At 41.7% G+C, this 16,399-nt stretch overlaps 3 protein-coding genes and 1 long non-coding RNA gene across 5 annotated transcripts; 2 read left to right on the top strand and 2 right to left on the bottom strand.

Moving 5' to 3' along the window:
* Nucleotides 1-68: 68 nt before the first annotated feature.
* Nucleotides 69-4,951, bottom strand: nipsnap3a (nipsnap homolog 3A (C. elegans)). Its single transcript, XM_046295611.1, has 6 exons — nt 4,646-4,951; nt 2,373-2,580; nt 1,956-2,117; nt 1,084-1,233; nt 874-960; nt 69-751 (listed from the first exon to the last, which is right to left on the bottom strand). The coding sequence occupies exons 1-6, from the start codon at nt 4,718-4,720 to the stop codon at nt 675-677; spliced, it is 759 nt and encodes a 252-aa protein (XP_046151567.1). The 5' UTR covers nt 4,721-4,951; the 3' UTR covers nt 69-674.
* Nucleotides 4,952-5,692: 741 nt separating this feature from the next.
* Nucleotides 5,693-8,033, top strand: LOC123993446 (probable pancreatic secretory proteinase inhibitor). 2 transcript variants are annotated; one of them, XM_046295609.1, is made up of 4 exons: nt 5,693-6,899; nt 7,106-7,140; nt 7,307-7,419; nt 7,747-8,033. In XM_046295609.1, exons 1-4 carry the CDS (start codon nt 6,842-6,844, stop codon nt 7,790-7,792), a joined length of 252 nt encoding a protein of 83 aa, XP_046151565.1. In that variant the 5' UTR covers nt 5,693-6,841; the 3' UTR covers nt 7,793-8,033. The 2 variants fall into 2 exon arrangements, with proteins under 2 accessions (XP_046151565.1, XP_046151564.1); XM_046295608.1 differs by having other exon boundaries at nt 5,702-6,899; nt 7,109-7,140.
* Nucleotides 8,034-8,371: 338 nt separating this feature from the next.
* LOC123993445 (exosome complex component RRP40-like) lies at nt 8,372-10,726 on the top strand. Its single transcript, XM_046295607.1, has 4 exons — nt 8,372-8,648; nt 9,423-9,572; nt 9,849-10,000; nt 10,177-10,726. The coding sequence occupies exons 1-4, from the start codon at nt 8,433-8,435 to the stop codon at nt 10,382-10,384; spliced, it is 726 nt and encodes a 241-aa protein (XP_046151563.1). The 5' UTR covers nt 8,372-8,432; the 3' UTR covers nt 10,385-10,726.
* Nucleotides 10,727-13,470: 2,744 nt separating this feature from the next.
* On the bottom strand, nt 13,471-16,384 carry LOC123993447. Its single transcript, XR_006831451.1, has 3 exons — nt 16,000-16,384; nt 15,698-15,799; nt 13,471-14,894 (listed from the first exon to the last, which is right to left on the bottom strand). It is a non-coding gene; the product is annotated as an uncharacterized LOC123993447 (long non-coding RNA).
* Between the last annotated feature and the right edge of the window lie 15 nt (nt 16,385-16,399).

Here is a 16,399-nt window from a genome sequence, read left to right as displayed (position 1 = left end):
ATTCTCTTAATCTTGTGTCAACATGGCCGTAAACTTAATCCTGTCCAAAACCACATTTTAGCAGAATGTTTCATTTTAAAATATGTCTTTATTGGTCATACATTATCACATAACCTTCTTATTGACACAGATTACAGAAAAGCACATTCTAGTCCAGACAACTATTCATGTGGTATGTACACGATGAATAAGGCACAACTATCTATACCTATTAATATAGTATGAGTAGTGGGTTCGATTCCCAGGACCACCCATATGCACGCGTCTAAATGTAATATTATAATATAAATCTAATCCATTATTAACAACTGTTTGATTCAGGACAGAGGCATTTCATAACAAGCAGTTATTTACAACATAAATGCATTTCACAAGAGCCATCTATTGTTAAGACTGAACAGTCGTCAGTAGAATGAAATAAACATTGTTATAGCCAAAGTCCTAATTATACTTGGTTCTGAGTGACATATATCAGTATACCATTCATAATTACAATTAATACATTGTTTGAGTGCAACTGTCATCACATTTAGATGACATGATCACCATTGGTTGATGGATTTAAGAAATCTCAGTAGCATTTTATAACCTCTACTTAGGTCTATAAACAGTGTAAGACACATATTAGATCCAGTTGAGGTTTAGTCCCTTTAATCCTGGGTTTCAGTGTGAGATCACTTGAGGGGAGAGTAGGGGCAGGGGAACATGAGTTTGCTCGTCTGCGACTCCAGATAGGTCACACTCTCCCTCACTTTGGGGAGAGAGATCATGAGAGAGATTTGGAAGAGTGCAGATAGAAACTAAAATGTGAATAGAGCTGTCAAAATTCCCTTTTCTTCTTGGATTAAAAGGGGAATAAATTGAAGGGCTTACCGGCTGCCACCACCCTGGCATCACCATGGGCTTTGTGGCGTACTGCTGCCCGTTGGTCCGGACTCTCATACCACCACAGGGCATTCACTGGCAAACAAGGAGAAATCCCATTCTGCCTCACACTCTTGCATTCATATTATAATATCAGTGTTGTTACACATGTGTTAGATCATTCCATCCTGATAATCATTGACCCGATTGTTACTGTACCTTTGTTGAGCCGTCCAAACTCACTGTGAAAGACCCCTACCAGGTGGGCATGCCCCCCGGCAGCGTGGGTACTGACTGCAGCCTGGAAGGCCTCCCCCCACACTGCTGGGCCTCCTGGCCTCATCTGGAACGATGCCAACTCATATACCCCTGAAACACACACAACACCCTTAATAATATGCAACATATCCAACTATCATCATTTTTTAAACCAACCCCTAGCCTCTGCAAATGCTTTAAATCAAGCTCAGTGGTTTGGCAGAACACTAATTCTAGAGCAGTTAACTGAGTGCATTCAACTGTCGAGGGTGATGCAACATAGCACTACAGATCTGTGTTGAAATGAACTTTTTCTTCATTGGAACACAGTGGTTTTGTTTACCAAATCAATATGAATGTCATGTGCTGTACGTTTCAAAAACTCCTTTTAAATGAGGCTAAACTCCTCCCTGTGGGGAAATCACTCATTTACATTTCAATCAGTAAGCAGCTCTTATCCAGAGAGACATACAGGTTTAGGTTTAATTGCCTTGATCAATGGCACATTGACAGATTAGTCACCTCGGGGAATTCAAACCAGCAACCTTTCCATTACTTGCCCAACATGCTAAGAAGCGAGGCTACCTGCCACCACCTCTTTTGGGTAAACATGGCTGATTTCATTTCCTGCTAAAAACACAAGGTGCTGTCCTGTACTTACAAAAATATAACTACTCTAAAAGGATTAGTGTTGTCCAAGGAAATAAACACAAAAGGTCAATACACATGCACAAATACACACCAACAAAGGAGGGAGAAGTTCTGTTTTTCTTGGGACAACTAAACTCAAACAGTGTCAGACAAGAGGGTAATTATTTAACTCAGCTACTCACCACCTTCCTTGGGTGGCCTGTCCACCTTGCTCCAGGGTACCAAATACGTGACCTCGTTGTCCTGAGACATGAGCATGGGCATGGCCTTGGAGATGTACTCCTCAATCCATTTGGTGTCCTGAGCCAAGGATGCGCGCACACCTGCCCGCTGAGCATAGCTGTCTAGATAGCAACACAACAACAGGAGAGACAGTGAGATATACTGACGATACAATTTTACATTGTTCTCTGGGCTTGAGTTCATGCAGGTTCCCTTACAGTCAATTTAGGATTCCGAAAAGCCAACATGAGTGCTTGCTTATTGTAGGTGAATATCCATTCCTTTATACAATTTCAATGTACAGTATTTCCTGAGTTGACTGAGTTACACATGGACTGGTCCTCAAAGCCCTAGCTTGCTCTCAGCCTCCTCCTCACCATACTTCCAGATGTGGAAGACCTGGTTCAAGCCTCCGTACTCTACACTCCAGTAGCCCAGGAGCTCGGAGTGAGCAGTACGCAGGTGGATCTTCTCATTGGTCAGCTTGAGGAAGGCAGCGTTCTTCTCTGGAAGGATTCTATAGGTACGGAATTCATAGAAGGTCCCTTGTTGCTGCTGGGGGCCAGTGGAAATACAGTCTAGAGCCTGACAGGAGAGAAGTACAGTCACTGCTGACACCCTGTGGTCAATGTGGGTTTTACATTAATTCTATGGTAAGCGAATTTTGCTGAGACAGATTAAAGTACACGAACAAAAACGATTGATTTCAAAGTTTAATAAACCATAGAATTGTTTGCACAGGAACTACTTTTAATCATTTCCACTCAACATTTTCCAAAAACACATTTACAGGAAGAAATGTGCATATCCAACGTTTGGCAACAGAATAAAACTGAAGGAGATTTTACAGAAATTCTGTTAACAAACTTTGAATCTGCATTTTTTAATTTTTTAAATGTACTGTGTAAACTGTTCAAAGTAGTCGTTGTGCATAGTATGGCTTGTTAAACCTTGAAATTAATGTTTGTTTATTTAATTGTTTTAAAGAAATTGGGAGTCTCAGGATAATTCCATTACCATGGAATTAATTGTCCATTACTGACAGCATGAAATTCTAATAAGATACTATATGTATTCTAATTTCTCTCTTAACGTCATGGTTTTTTTGCTTGAGGGACCCAGCTGGATACTTTATTCAGTGTCATGACTTAAATGTGAGTTTTAGTCAAACCTTTCGTGTCGTCTTTCCGCTATTTATCACGTTAAACTAATATTAAACTAATTGCCTACTCCTATGAGCAAAACTATGCTGGTCCTGTTTCCCGATAGCGATGGAATTTAGGCTAACCGATGTTTTAGTGATGCATCGTTCCTTCAACCGCCGGAGATACACGTTTCCCAAAACACCACGCAAATACACCGTTGGAGCATGTGTCGATACTGGTATGATCGAAAGAAAGGGAGTGCTGTTCACGGGTCAGCTTTCTGAATGCAAATATAACTTTTACATTTGAATTATTTCACAATACTGACGACTGATCAGATTCTCGAAAAATATTACCATTTACGGCTACAAATATTGATGAGTCTTATTGCTTACCCAATAAAACTGCCCTAAATCACGGATCTGACACGTCATTGCGCACAGTTAAGCTACACATTATAAAATATAGAGACAAATGACAGACTGTAGCAAAATATAACTAAATTGATTGAACATGGAATGCGTTTCAATATGATTTAAATAGGCCTACTGTGTATATTTTAATACAGTCATCTCAGTTTTAATTTGAAGCATATTTTTATACTTCGCTTGTTTGTATCAATTGCAAAGACTTTGGTAATTTTATTTGTAGTGAACTTTGTTCTGAAGTTATCTGCGGTCACAGACTGATAAACCCTATATTTAGCGGAGATATTATGTGTAGCCTATAGGCCTAAAGTGACGCGGTAGGGCAAAAAAATATAAATAAAAATATAAAAGCATATACGAAGCACTTGGCTTTTCTACGAGTGGTCGGGTGCAAAAATTAGACTACGAGCGTTTAAGGGCAACGTTAACGATGGTTTTGGGAAACAGCTCGGAGATTGAACATAGCTTTGAGATGCTTTTGGAAAACCGGGCCTTGGCGGTTTGGAATCAGCTTGCTACCCAACCTTTCATTCAGTTTGGTCCAAAGGTCTGTCGTACATTGGAGTTTGACTTCTCCCAGTCTAAAATGTGTGCATGAATTATATTGCATAACGTTACTCGTACTCTTGCTTCGAAAATCTAAGACAATGTTACATTATTATGCAAAGTTAGATATGGTAAATTATAAAAACAAGTCACACACTGTATCCTATAGGTCCATTGTAAATAAAACATGTAACATGCATGACATTCTCATAGAATGACTTAATGAAGTTAAGGCAATCATTTGTCAAACGACGTGAAATTAATAATAGTGCCATCTGCCGACCGGTTGGGCTACATACACCGAGGGAAAATCTCTCCTAGTTTCCAAGATTTCGCAATACCACGCGGATATTGCAAAAAAAAGAAAAGCGTTTGCATAGATAAACTGAAACTCACATTGACTTTTGTCAAACCTGATGACTGTTAAGCTACAAACCTGAACTTTTAAAATAATGTTAACAATCGATTTGCATTGGAATTTGCCCTCATCCCACTGTCAAAATAGACCAAATTATAATAGTCCAAACTTACCACGTCACCATTTTTCAAACAAATATTTGTTATAAGCCTTGACGATCTGCGAAATGAATTTCTTACTGTAAACATTTCGCTTGAAAGTTTTTATAATAACACTAGTGTCGCAAAAAGTAACCAAGAGCACCTTGAGTTCAGTCAGAGAGGATGGCAGAGCGAGACGTTTCACTCTCGTCCAAATCTGTACAAAATAATGAATTTATATGAGTTTCTTTTGGACCGAAACTCCATCGCTTGTCTTTGTTGGGCGGAGACATTAGCATACCGTCATTATTTACAAATCTCTGGTTCAGTAAACTGTTTTTCAGTTGTCCGAAGAGGCGAAGCGAGAGGATTTACTCCGCCCCAAAAGGATTTACTCTGTCCTTTTTTGTATGGAAGTCTATGAGAGAGTGTCGAATATGAGGCTAATTTGATCGAATATAAGTTTAGTCTGTTACACATATGTTAATGTATAAGTGGATGCACGTGGCCTTCCGGCGACTTTGAGAAAAACAACTCAGTTATTGAAAAGTGAAAGACTAAAGTTACATACATGGGATGCTTTAGTTAATTTCAGATGTCTGGAATAGAAAAGGCAGAAATAAAACAATTCAATAAACATTCGCAGCCAGTCATCCAAAACATAGCCCTGTGCAGTCGTTAAATTCTTGTAGAAGAATTTAACATAAGCCTGTTGTTCACACGCGTATCTGTCCTCTCATTGGCTAGAATGGTCCCATCTGATCTCACTTGCCTACGCTCAATTGTGGACATGTATTTCCATTGTTAGAGCGGTCACTCGGCTATCTTGTCAATATAATAGATACTCTTTGGCGTTGTGCAGTTGTAGACTACGGAAACCGAGAGAAGCTCAAATTTAGAGATCCATGAAAAAAATACTCATTTGAGCTACCTTTCAGATCTCAATGATGGTCCAAGGGAGAAGATAAAATGTAATTTGGTAACGCATAGGAATAATAAAATATTACATGTATATCCACACTTGGGTGAGTTAAAATATTATTAATAATAATAAAGTACAATTTGAAAAGAAAAGTATAATTTACTATTCCGAATATTTCATCCAACCAGATTAATACCACCCCCTCTAGAGTCTGATTCATCTCAAATTTTCGTCCTCCCTGTCACTAATTTTAGGGAAAGAGGAATACCTAGTCAATTGTACAACTGAAATGTGTCTTCCGCATTTAACCCAACCCCTCTGAATCGGAGAGGTGCGGGGGATGCCCTAATCGAAATCCACGTCTTCTGCGTACGGGGAACAGTGGGTTAACTTCCGTGCTCAGTGGCAGTCAGCTCGGGGATTCGAACCCGCAACCTTTCGGTTACTGGCCCAACGCTACCTGACCGTATTGTATTGAGCCTTCTGTGGCAAAATTATTATATAAATCATATTTGATTGACTGTACATAGTAGAAGGCACGTGAATGAGAGCCTCGTTAGCATTTAGCACAAAGACAATGGGTTTGTCGACGTTGCAGCCGACTCCGGACTGACTGAGCTACAAATCACCATGCATCTTTAATAACTACTCATTGTTATTTGTAGATCAGTCAGTCAGTCACCATTTACTCATAATGCATCATGGATTTGATGCTCCCGAACACGGCCAATATAAGTATACATACAGGTGAAAACAAGACCAGGTTATGTTGTTGTGGGGACCAAAATATTACAAAATTGGTACAAATTCAGTGAACATAATGTACGGTCTTTAATTCAGTGCTTTAAAAAAACATATTACATAGTAAGGTTTGATAGTTTCTCTTGGTCAACATGTATGCATTTCATCATCAACAACACCAGTGTCACACCCCCGTTTTTATTGGGCGCTCAGCAATATTTAGGCAGTAGGAATGTTCATCCCTTAATAAAGGCCTGGACAATAGGGGGGCTCTGCCGTAACTGCTGCTGGCGGGCTGGTCAGGTGCAATGCCGTCAAAACATCAGCTTTACCCAACACAGGGTCACATTATTTCACAGACAAACAGACGCGACCTCCACTATATGACAACGCCACTCCATCCACAGGGACTAAACCAACAGCAGACCTTGAGCAAGGCACATCGCAGATAATACAGTAGCAAAGAAGACATAGAGATTATAGTGTACTTTTGGAGCTGCATTCAGTAATTGGACCTATACCAACTATTGTTATCAGTTGAATTGGATCTCTTTTGGTCAGACCACATGAACATGATTGGGAAAACTCTTTTGCTAGTCTGCCTGGCTGTCTTCTTTTCTGCGGGTAAATACATTAATCATTTATATGAACAAAATGCCTGCCTATTCTGTACATAATTCATGTTTCATTTCCATTTCGGAACAGTAGTTTGTCAAAACATGACAAAGATTGTACTGTCGATTGTACTGTTCATTAGCAGTTATGATAATAAATGATAGGTAGTAAAGAATAATAGGTTAAATTCTACTTGTGGTTATATGTCGCATTAGTAGACGCAGCAGACCAGTCCAGACTCTACAGGAGGGTGAGCCTTCCATTACAATATTATCATTACAGTTCCCTTTACTAATGTGGCAACTACAAATGAATTCATGAGAATGTCCATGCATGACTATAGACAACCAGGATTGGTTTAGTCTTCCAGGTGGCAAATGATATCATCTTGAAATGTTATTTTATTCTTTTACTAGCCATCTTGTGGGGATATGAGCAAATCCCAGGCATGCCCGCTCAACTACTCCCCAGTGTGCGGTAATGATGGAAACACTTATCCCAACGAGTGTTCTCTGTGTGTTCACCGGCTGTGAGTCTACCATATATCAGTTTAATTATCCTGAATTGTTTCCTCTCTAATTGTTTGGGTGCGCTGCTCATCTCTGTAGCACCCCCAGCGTCATCCACGCACAGTTGTACATTTAGTTATAGCCAGAAAGCACAGGGTGGTGCTACATTTGCCTGGTTGCAGGATCTGAACAAAGAGATCTGGTGACTAGGCAAGTGATTTTCTACTCCACCTATGAAAAAAGATCTATAGAAAACACAGAATTAGTCCACTGGAAAGCTTTATAAGAAACGTTTTGCTTGCTTTAAAAAAATCTTACTGGCTGTTTCTTTCTGTGTCTCTCTTAAGGGAAACCAATGCAGACATCTTGATAGTGAAAGACGGAAGTTGCTGAAGAGTAGCCTACTCAAGTACAGATGATTCCGCTGTGAATGTGATATTATCATCACATTTATCTTTGATTCTTTCTGTGATTGTAGAAGTAGTTTTTTATGGAACACTCATGCACAGTACACACACAATCATTTATAATCATATTGATTTGTATTCAATCTTAACACTATCTTTGTAAAGAATAAAACGATTTCAGTCCCAGCTCCTGTGGAATCTTTTATCATTAAAGGTCCAGATGCTCATTATTGTGTCCACATGGTTTGTTTATTTGTTTGTAATATAATAAATAATAATAATATATGCCATTTAGCAGACGCTTTTATCCAAAGCGACTTACAGTCATGTGTGCATACATTCTACGTATGGGTGGTCCCGGGATCGAACCCACTACCCTGGCGTTACAAGCGCCATGCTCTACCAACTGAGCTATTTATATGTCATTATTCACGTAGTATGTTGATTGGAATACAATACACAAGATATTACACCTACAATACATTAAAGTCACATTCTTAGTAGTAGTAACTTGTAGTAACCACATGGGTGAGCTACAACAAATATACTTCCGTTTTTGCTTTTTCTTCCGAGATTTCCTGTGTCACATTTATTGTTTCCCCTATCAGAAGTGCACATTTGCAGTCATGCTGAGTTGTTTCAAAGATAAAGTTGGTGATGTTTTATTACCAGGAGATGTATTTTCTTTTCAAATGCCTGAAAGTATCACCGACAGCAAACCCGAGAAAGTTGTTTGTGGACCAGGGCTTCGGCGAAACGGAGATGAAGTTCTCGTTTGCAAAAGCGGAATCCTTCGACATAAACAACCGAATCTGTACTGGATAGACTCTCAGCAAAGGAGGGTATGTATCTGGAATAACTGATAAATAGCTACCTATCTAGATACCTAGCGATATCATGCAGGATCAGATTCATTATATGCGTTTGAAGAAGAAACCGCACGATGCGTTGGTAACCACGTGTTTTACAAAGAAAGGCGCGTGCCTATGGTATCTCTGCAGAGTTTGGCTACTATATTTAGTTAGCTAACGTTACCATCTTTGTCACAGTAAACAGACAATTCACAACCCCAATTCAAATATGGTCTTGGCAGGAATGAGGTTAAAAGGTTGGTGAAATTGATGGCATGCATGAACATTTTGCACTCTAGTACCAGACTTCCCATGGGTTGTTACCGGTTTTGTGACAAATTTTCCACCTGACAGAATCCCCCTTCCTTCGCATGAAATCGCTCACACTCAATTCTTCATTGCTGCTAGTTGAGATTTATGCTCTTCACTCCGTCGTCAGTTTAGCCTACATTTCACGGATCTTAGTAGCAGAAAGTATTTTTTGTTTGTGTCCTTCAAGGCAGCTGTCAATGATCAGTTAGGCTGCTTTTAATTTGATGGTGTTTTGATCGCGGGGGCCTGCAGTTCAGTTTTCAGTGAAATGTAGCCTAAACCGACAACGGAGTGAAGAGCAGAAATCCCAACGAGCAGCAATGAAGAATTGTTTGTGCGCGTTCACGCGAGGGTGGGGGGCAGAATTCTGTCAGGGGGGAGATTTTCGGCACAACACAGGCAGTGTCTTTTTCAAGTAAGTTATGGACTCGCTGTTTATTTCCTTTCGCCCAGTATGTTCCAGGAAAGGGGGAGAGTGTGATTGGCATCATAACTACCAAGTCAGGTGACATCTTCAAGGTGGATGTAGGGGGGAGTGAGCAGGCGTCACTCTCCTACCTCGCCTTTGAGGGGGCTACCAAGAGGAATAGACCTAATGTGCAGGTCAGTATTGTCACAAACACTTATTTATTCTTCCAGGAGGAAGGCTCACTATTTTACAACTCGACGTTAGATGGTTCTTCACCCTAAAAAGTAGTCTATGGGCCAAGAGAAAAGGTCATCCAGGGCTGTTCTTTAAACGGCCACTACAAACTTCAGCTAACAATCAATTGCAGGCATGTGAGCATGTAAAGAAAGTCAAATTCACCTGAAATCAATTCGATTTAAAGTTTGATGGCACTAGTCTTTCTCAATTTTGTTTCTGTGGTGCCGTTGCAGGTGGGGGACCTGGTGTACTCTCAGTTCATCATTGCCAACAAAGACATGGAGCCGGAGCTGGTGTGTATAGACAGCTGTGGACGAGCCAACGGGATGGGGGTGTTTGGAGCAGGCGGGCTTCTCTTCAAGGTGTCCCTAGGACTTGTACGCAGGTATGTCACAATAATAAAACTAGTCTATGGTCATTTAGCAAGTGTTATTCAAAACAGCCTCACAGTTAACATTCAGCATATGATCTACATTTGACAAATCTATCTAAACATTCTGTTATGTTGTACCACTCAACACGACCCTGGTTCTGAATAGTAATTGTCCTCTCTTTATCCAGGCTGCTGGCACCCCAGAGTGAGATAGCCAAGGACTTGGAGAAGATGTTCCCCTTTGAGATTGTGGTGGGGATGAACGGGCGGGTGTGGGTCAAGTCCAAGACCATCCAGCAGACCCTCATCGTGGCCAACCTGCTGGAGAGCTGTGAGAACATGACAGCCCAGCAGCGACAGACGCTCTTCAGAAGGGTGGCCGACGGATCCATCTAGGCTAGGGGACCACTCTGCTCCGGAGAAGGATGTTCGAGAACTGTCTGAATTAATGGGGTTTGTCTCAATCATTTGAAGGCAAGGAGGCATTGGTGTGGTCGTCTCCTTTCCTTGTCTCCTCTCCTGACTACTGAGCTAAAAGTGATGAATGAATCACAACTGAGTGATGAATGCAGTGTAGTTGAAACTTATCAAGTCAAAGGGGATTTTGACCCCAGTGTGTTTGCGCTGTGTGAATAATCCTATTTTTTTTAACGTCTTTTGTTCGTCAACTACATTTGAGAAATAAATAATGAATCTCGGTTGATTAAAAATAAATAAGTGCTCCTGTTCAAACCAGTCCACAAGGGGTCACCACTTTCAGTTACCTTTGCTAGCATGATAACTGGAAACACTGATATAGTAGCCCATATTGGTCATGCCAACTGTAGAGGCATAACCAATTATTACTACACATAACTTTGTCCACATGGTTTGTTTCATGCATTGATTCAATTATCAGAAGAAAAAAGTTTTTAAAGTGCCGATGCATAGATAACAGTAGCGGGGGGGCAATGCAAACAGTCTGGGTAGCCATTTGATTAGCTGTTCAGGAGTCTTATGGCTTGGGGGTAGAAGCAGAAGCCTCTTGGACTTGGCGTTCCAGTACCGCTTGCCGTGCGGTAGCAGAAAAAACAGTCTGACACCGCCTGGTATAGAGGTCTAGATATAGATATATGGGCAACTTGGTGTGAGGTGATACTAAGAACTGACTGGACTGGCTACCATTGGATCGTGCTGCCATGAATTCCAGCGATTGACAAATACCAGCCCCTTCTCTCTGTCCTGAGATGAGACACAGATGAGGAAGGAAGGTATAAAGTTAAGCTTCATGACAAATACTGGTCCCAAGGGCACCAAGTCTGCCATCTGTGGCTACACTTAGGAGAAAATTTTTTTGTTACAAAAGTGTTCTTCGGCTGTCCCCATAGGGGAACCCTTTTTGGTTCCAGGTAGAACTCTTTTGGGTTCAATGTCTGGCAAGGGTTCTACATGGAACTCAAAATTGTTCTTCAAAGGGGTCTCCTATGGGGATATCCAAAGAACCCTTTTAGGTTGTACATAGCATCTTTTTATCTAAGAATGTGCCTCACCGGCAGGACTTTCTCCGCCTGCGAAACCAAATTACATCATTATGTAGTAGATGGAATGGAACGCATGGAAGACATTTTATGTGAAACAGGGAGGTGTATCTATTCAATCTCCACATGACTATTTGTTTTCATTCTTACCTGCTGGTGTAACTCTTGGGTTTTCAAAAGGAGGATTTGCGCTAGGGTTCCTGCAGGTTCTGTACATGGAATGATAGGGTTGCATTAACATTGTATGAAGAGGAGTTATTTTTGGATTACAGTCAACATCTGGTAAATGCAACTTTATTGCACTAAAACAGATTACACTTACAGTATCTGAAGTGTACTTAATCAGGAGTCGATTGTGGAGCAATGTTAACATGAAACATACCTAGTTTGACGTTTGTATCGACTTTGAAATGAGCAGACATGGGGCTGTTAAAAAGCAACGGGGACAAGCTTACACTGAGAACACATGGAAATCTTGGACTGTGATTACGTCAATGGAAAATCTCATGACAGGGTCATCATCCCATTTCCTCATAATGAGAGAGAGCGAGAGAATAACAGAGAAAAAGATGGAGGAATAAAGTGAGAGTGTTAGTAAGTGAGTAGGGAGTTTCCAGCTTCCTCAATCAAGAAGGACTGTCTGTGCGGTCTGTGCCAGTGTGGAGTCATGCAACGTTGCATCAGCCAGACAGCCATAAGTACATGGTTTTGGGCACATACCTCTCAGTTGCAACAAATCAAATTAGTGCAAGATCAGCTAAACTGTAGGGGGAAATTAGTCCAGTATGCTCCAAGAATAAATTGCCAGGATTGGTCAGTATGAATGCAATAACATTATGTAACACCTATTCCTGAGTAAGCAGTGTACTTGGAAGTGAAAAGAACAGAGAAAATATGAAGTAGCTCAGTTGGTAGAGCATGGTGCATGCAACATCAGGATAGTGGGTTTGATTCCCAGGACCACCCAGACTTAAAATGTATGCACGCATGACTTAAGTCATTTTGGATAAAAGCAACTGCTAAATGGCATATATTATGATAATAATATAAATACAAAATAACTGTCTTTACATATTTTTCAAAGAAAAATACTGCTATCTAGGAGTGCTTTCTTTACATCCTAAAACGTAGTTCTGTCTTAACCCTTCATAATGACATCACCACCCAGCTCTGATTGGTCCTTTCATAATGACAGTGTCATATCGGTGTGAGAAAGTGTCTAGCCCTGCGTTATTCCAACCATGTCTTCCCAGTCTGCATATCCCACGAATCCATGTTTATGTGTTCTCGGGGACCAGGGCAGTAAAAGGCAGTGCACCGTGGACCACAAGCTCAGGGCCAAAGAAAATAGTCTCAGAGAGGGATTAGTATTAGCTTAAGCCAGAAATCAAAACTCACCAGCCTCAACAATAAACAAGAATAGGTCAGAGTCCTCAGACTAAGACAATGGCACTCTGTGTCAACCAGTGTAATTGGGTGTTACATGAAGAAATGGACATTGGTCATGGGCTTTGTGGCTGTAACAAGCTTGCTGTTACATAAGGTTGTTATAATGTATACATAGCCAGGTTTGAGCACAGCTGTTAGAGAATGGGCTCTCCAGATTCCCCTCTTTCCCTCACAGACCAGAGGCAGAGACTGTCTAGAATTATCTTTGATCAGCAGTATTCTAAGCCAGTGAATCCTCAGAAATCGACAATACACATAACTCATAGGTATGTCTATAGCTTGTCTATTCAGCATGTTGGCATGATACTGGATGGTGAAGCATGTAGCACAGTAAACTGCAAAAAGTAGCATCTTGGCGTAAAAATGGTTCTCAGGTTGCATGAACTTTACTAAAGTGATATTTTAACAAAGTACTGGAAGTATAATAAATACCATGGCTTAATAATATCCCAGGTTTAAAAAAATATATGCTTGTTATATTATATAACATTTTTATATGTTAAATGAAAGTTTGGGAACTGCTGAAGTGGAGTTTGGAGGAGAGGTATGTTTGAAAGGAAACATCAGTCTGCCACATGTTAGACCGCTTCAACGTGACATGGTGCTGTAGGAAAGGACTCCCAAAGAGGCAGTTACCAGGTTCTCTTCCTTTATTTCTTTCTGTGGGCCAGGCCTAGAGTGGGTCACCTCATGGATCTTAAGTCCTCACTGAATTTTGACTGCAGATGAATAACACACATTATTCCCTTCCGCTCTCTCCTCCTCATCTTGTTCCTCCATTTCATACACGGCACTCTCCTCCCTCACCCTCTCCTCCTTTCCAGAGATTTCCACTTTCGTTTCCCAAGTGCTCCTAAGAGACAAAAAGATGTGGACTGACAAACCCATGCTTCTGGCTCGTCCTTTGTAAGTCTGACCATTTCCAATTGGACTGACAAACCACTGTTTTTTGTTCCTCCGTTAGAAGTCTGACTGTTTCTCCGTGTTCTGGAGCTATCAGCACTCTGATGTAAAGAGTGAAAACAATGAGAAAATAAAATTCTCCATTACCTCAAGATTGAAGGTAGAGATACTGATTCCATCCCAAATCCACCCATACTCTCTTTGCACGTATGACGACCATAAGGTTTGGATAGGTGTAAGGCAGTAATACGGAGGACATTCTACCCCAGCCTATAAAAGAGCTAAGTAGAACCATATTGATTTTATCCATTTGATTCTTTCAGCCCTCGAAGTGCACCAATATTAGAGGCTGGGGGTTCCTTACCCAATGGCTGAGGGGTGTCCTTGTTGAAACAGCTCCTCCCGCTCAGTCTCCGGTGCCGCTAGGATAACCCTGAGTAGGTGCCTGTCACTCTCCATCAGGTTGGTCACTCCTCTGCAGACCCCAGCCTCTGTCTGAGAGACACCACCTCCATTTACAGGGACTTATTCATCTGCAGATCATCAGCCAACATAGTGGTGTTACACAAAATAGTATATGTCTTTACTGTGGCATTATTATACAGACAACTGTTGTGTGGCTACTCACAACTGGTGTGATGATTGGTAAAACCTGACTTCTACTGGTTCACAACCCCGTTCAGTTTTCTGTTAGCCTTATCAGGTGAGGCCTGGGTTAGATACTACCGAGACGTCTGGCAAGATTACATGCTTCTGTACAAATACGAAGTGTAGAAGGAACCACTTGAATCCATTTTGGGTGTGAATCCCTGTACCAGTTTAGTTGGTCTGGTCTTCCAATTCTCCACCTGCTTGCTGCCATGTTGCTCTGCCTGTGTGGCCAGTCTCTCTCTGTGTGTCTCCTGGAAGCTGAAGCGTTCCTAATATAGCTGGGAGTGGAGGGCTTCCATACGGGCCTCTGAGGCATCCCTTACCTGCTCCACCAGGCCCTGCTAGGCCCTAGACTCCTCCAGCAGATGCTCAAGGTTGTCTTGCTCCTGAAAACACCAACAGTTTCTTGGGTTAGGGCCCAAACACATCAGTCAGACACCCAGGATTATATTTTCATGGTGTTTACATGATCGTGTCAGTTTTGTCATGTTATTAGTGAACAAAAGGATGAGAGAGTGATTTACTTTCAAATGTTGACCTTTGTCCACTGCTTGAGAAATAAGCTAGGTCATTGATATTATGGTCCTCTCTCTGACACTAGAGGAACGGTACTGAGTCAATTCTCCTGATTGACAAACAGAGGTCAAAATGAAAGATATCATTTCAGTGGACATATAGTGGGCAGCTTTCATTCTGCCAATGGGAGGATAGTTTCCTATGCTTATGAAGGGTTTACAGGAGTCAAGCTGTCCTTATAGGCCGATGGTCCATTCCTGGGGACACTTTCCCCCAGAACAGAAAACCTGGTCCAGTTGGGTGCTAATGATCTCCAAGTCCAACTTTAACCTGCCCACTCTGAGGACATGAGACAGAAAAGTCCTGGGCAACATACAAAAAGAGAAAGCCCCCCCAAAATGTTTTTATTATTATTTAACTAGACAAGTCAGTTAAGAAGAAATGTCTTATTTACAATGACGGCCTACCCTGGCCAAACCCTAACCCGGATGACGCTGGGCCAATCGTGCGCCGTCCTATGTGACTCCCAACCACGGCCGGTTGTGATACAGTCTGGAGTCAAACCAGGGTCTGTAATGACGCCTCTAGCACAGATGCAGTGCCTTAGCCGGCTGCGCCACTCAGGAGCCCAATGATCCACTGCACTGATCAAGAAGCACCAGTTATTCATTACCTTCTGTAAAGGTCACCACATGGTGGGATGTAGACATTCCCTGATAACAGTCTGGGATGGAGTTTCTGGTCGTTTGATCTGCCAAAGATTCAAAACAAGTATCTGTGGGGGAGGCAATTAACAAATATGGGTCAAACTATGGCACAAGTTAGCAGTTACCCTATGAGAAAGGAAATCCACTCAGCTAGATATTTATTTAGATGTGTCATTAGCCTAAATTCCCTTCCTTTAGAATCCCTGATACAAAATGGAACACAAACATAATGGAATGCGGCAAGTGTCATGGGGAGCTAGAAACCTACCCAGTCCAATCATAGATCAGTGGTCATGAAGGACACAGCCTATACTACAGAACAGGTGGCAGCAGCAGCTGTCTATTACTTGGGGTTGTGCATGCCGGCTCCCTCGGCCCATTCTCTGGAGCAGTCGGAGCCTCTGTTTCTGCAGAGCACTTTCGACCCGAGCCAGACTGACTTCCAGATCTCTCCTACGCTGCTCTGAGTCCAGGAGGCCTTGAAGGTCAACCGTCCCAGGTTGGGTGAGTCGAAGTCAGCCAGGTGGCATATCGTCCACGGGGTTGGAAAGTGGAAAATACTTCGGCCTCTGCTGCCAACCTGTGTCAAAACCCCTGCCCTCCATAACACTGCAGTGTTCACGACACCACCTACAGGTAACAGCTTCAAGCTGGTTGTCTCAACTCAA

Source organism: Oncorhynchus gorbuscha, linkage group LG13 (assembly GCF_021184085.1).
Source record: "Oncorhynchus gorbuscha isolate QuinsamMale2020 ecotype Even-year linkage group LG13, OgorEven_v1.0, whole genome shotgun sequence".
Taxonomy (NCBI): Eukaryota; Metazoa; Chordata; class Actinopteri; order Salmoniformes; family Salmonidae; genus Oncorhynchus; species Oncorhynchus gorbuscha.
The sequence above is the reverse complement of the archived record's forward strand: the minus strand, read 5'-3'. Positions and strand labels throughout refer to the sequence as shown.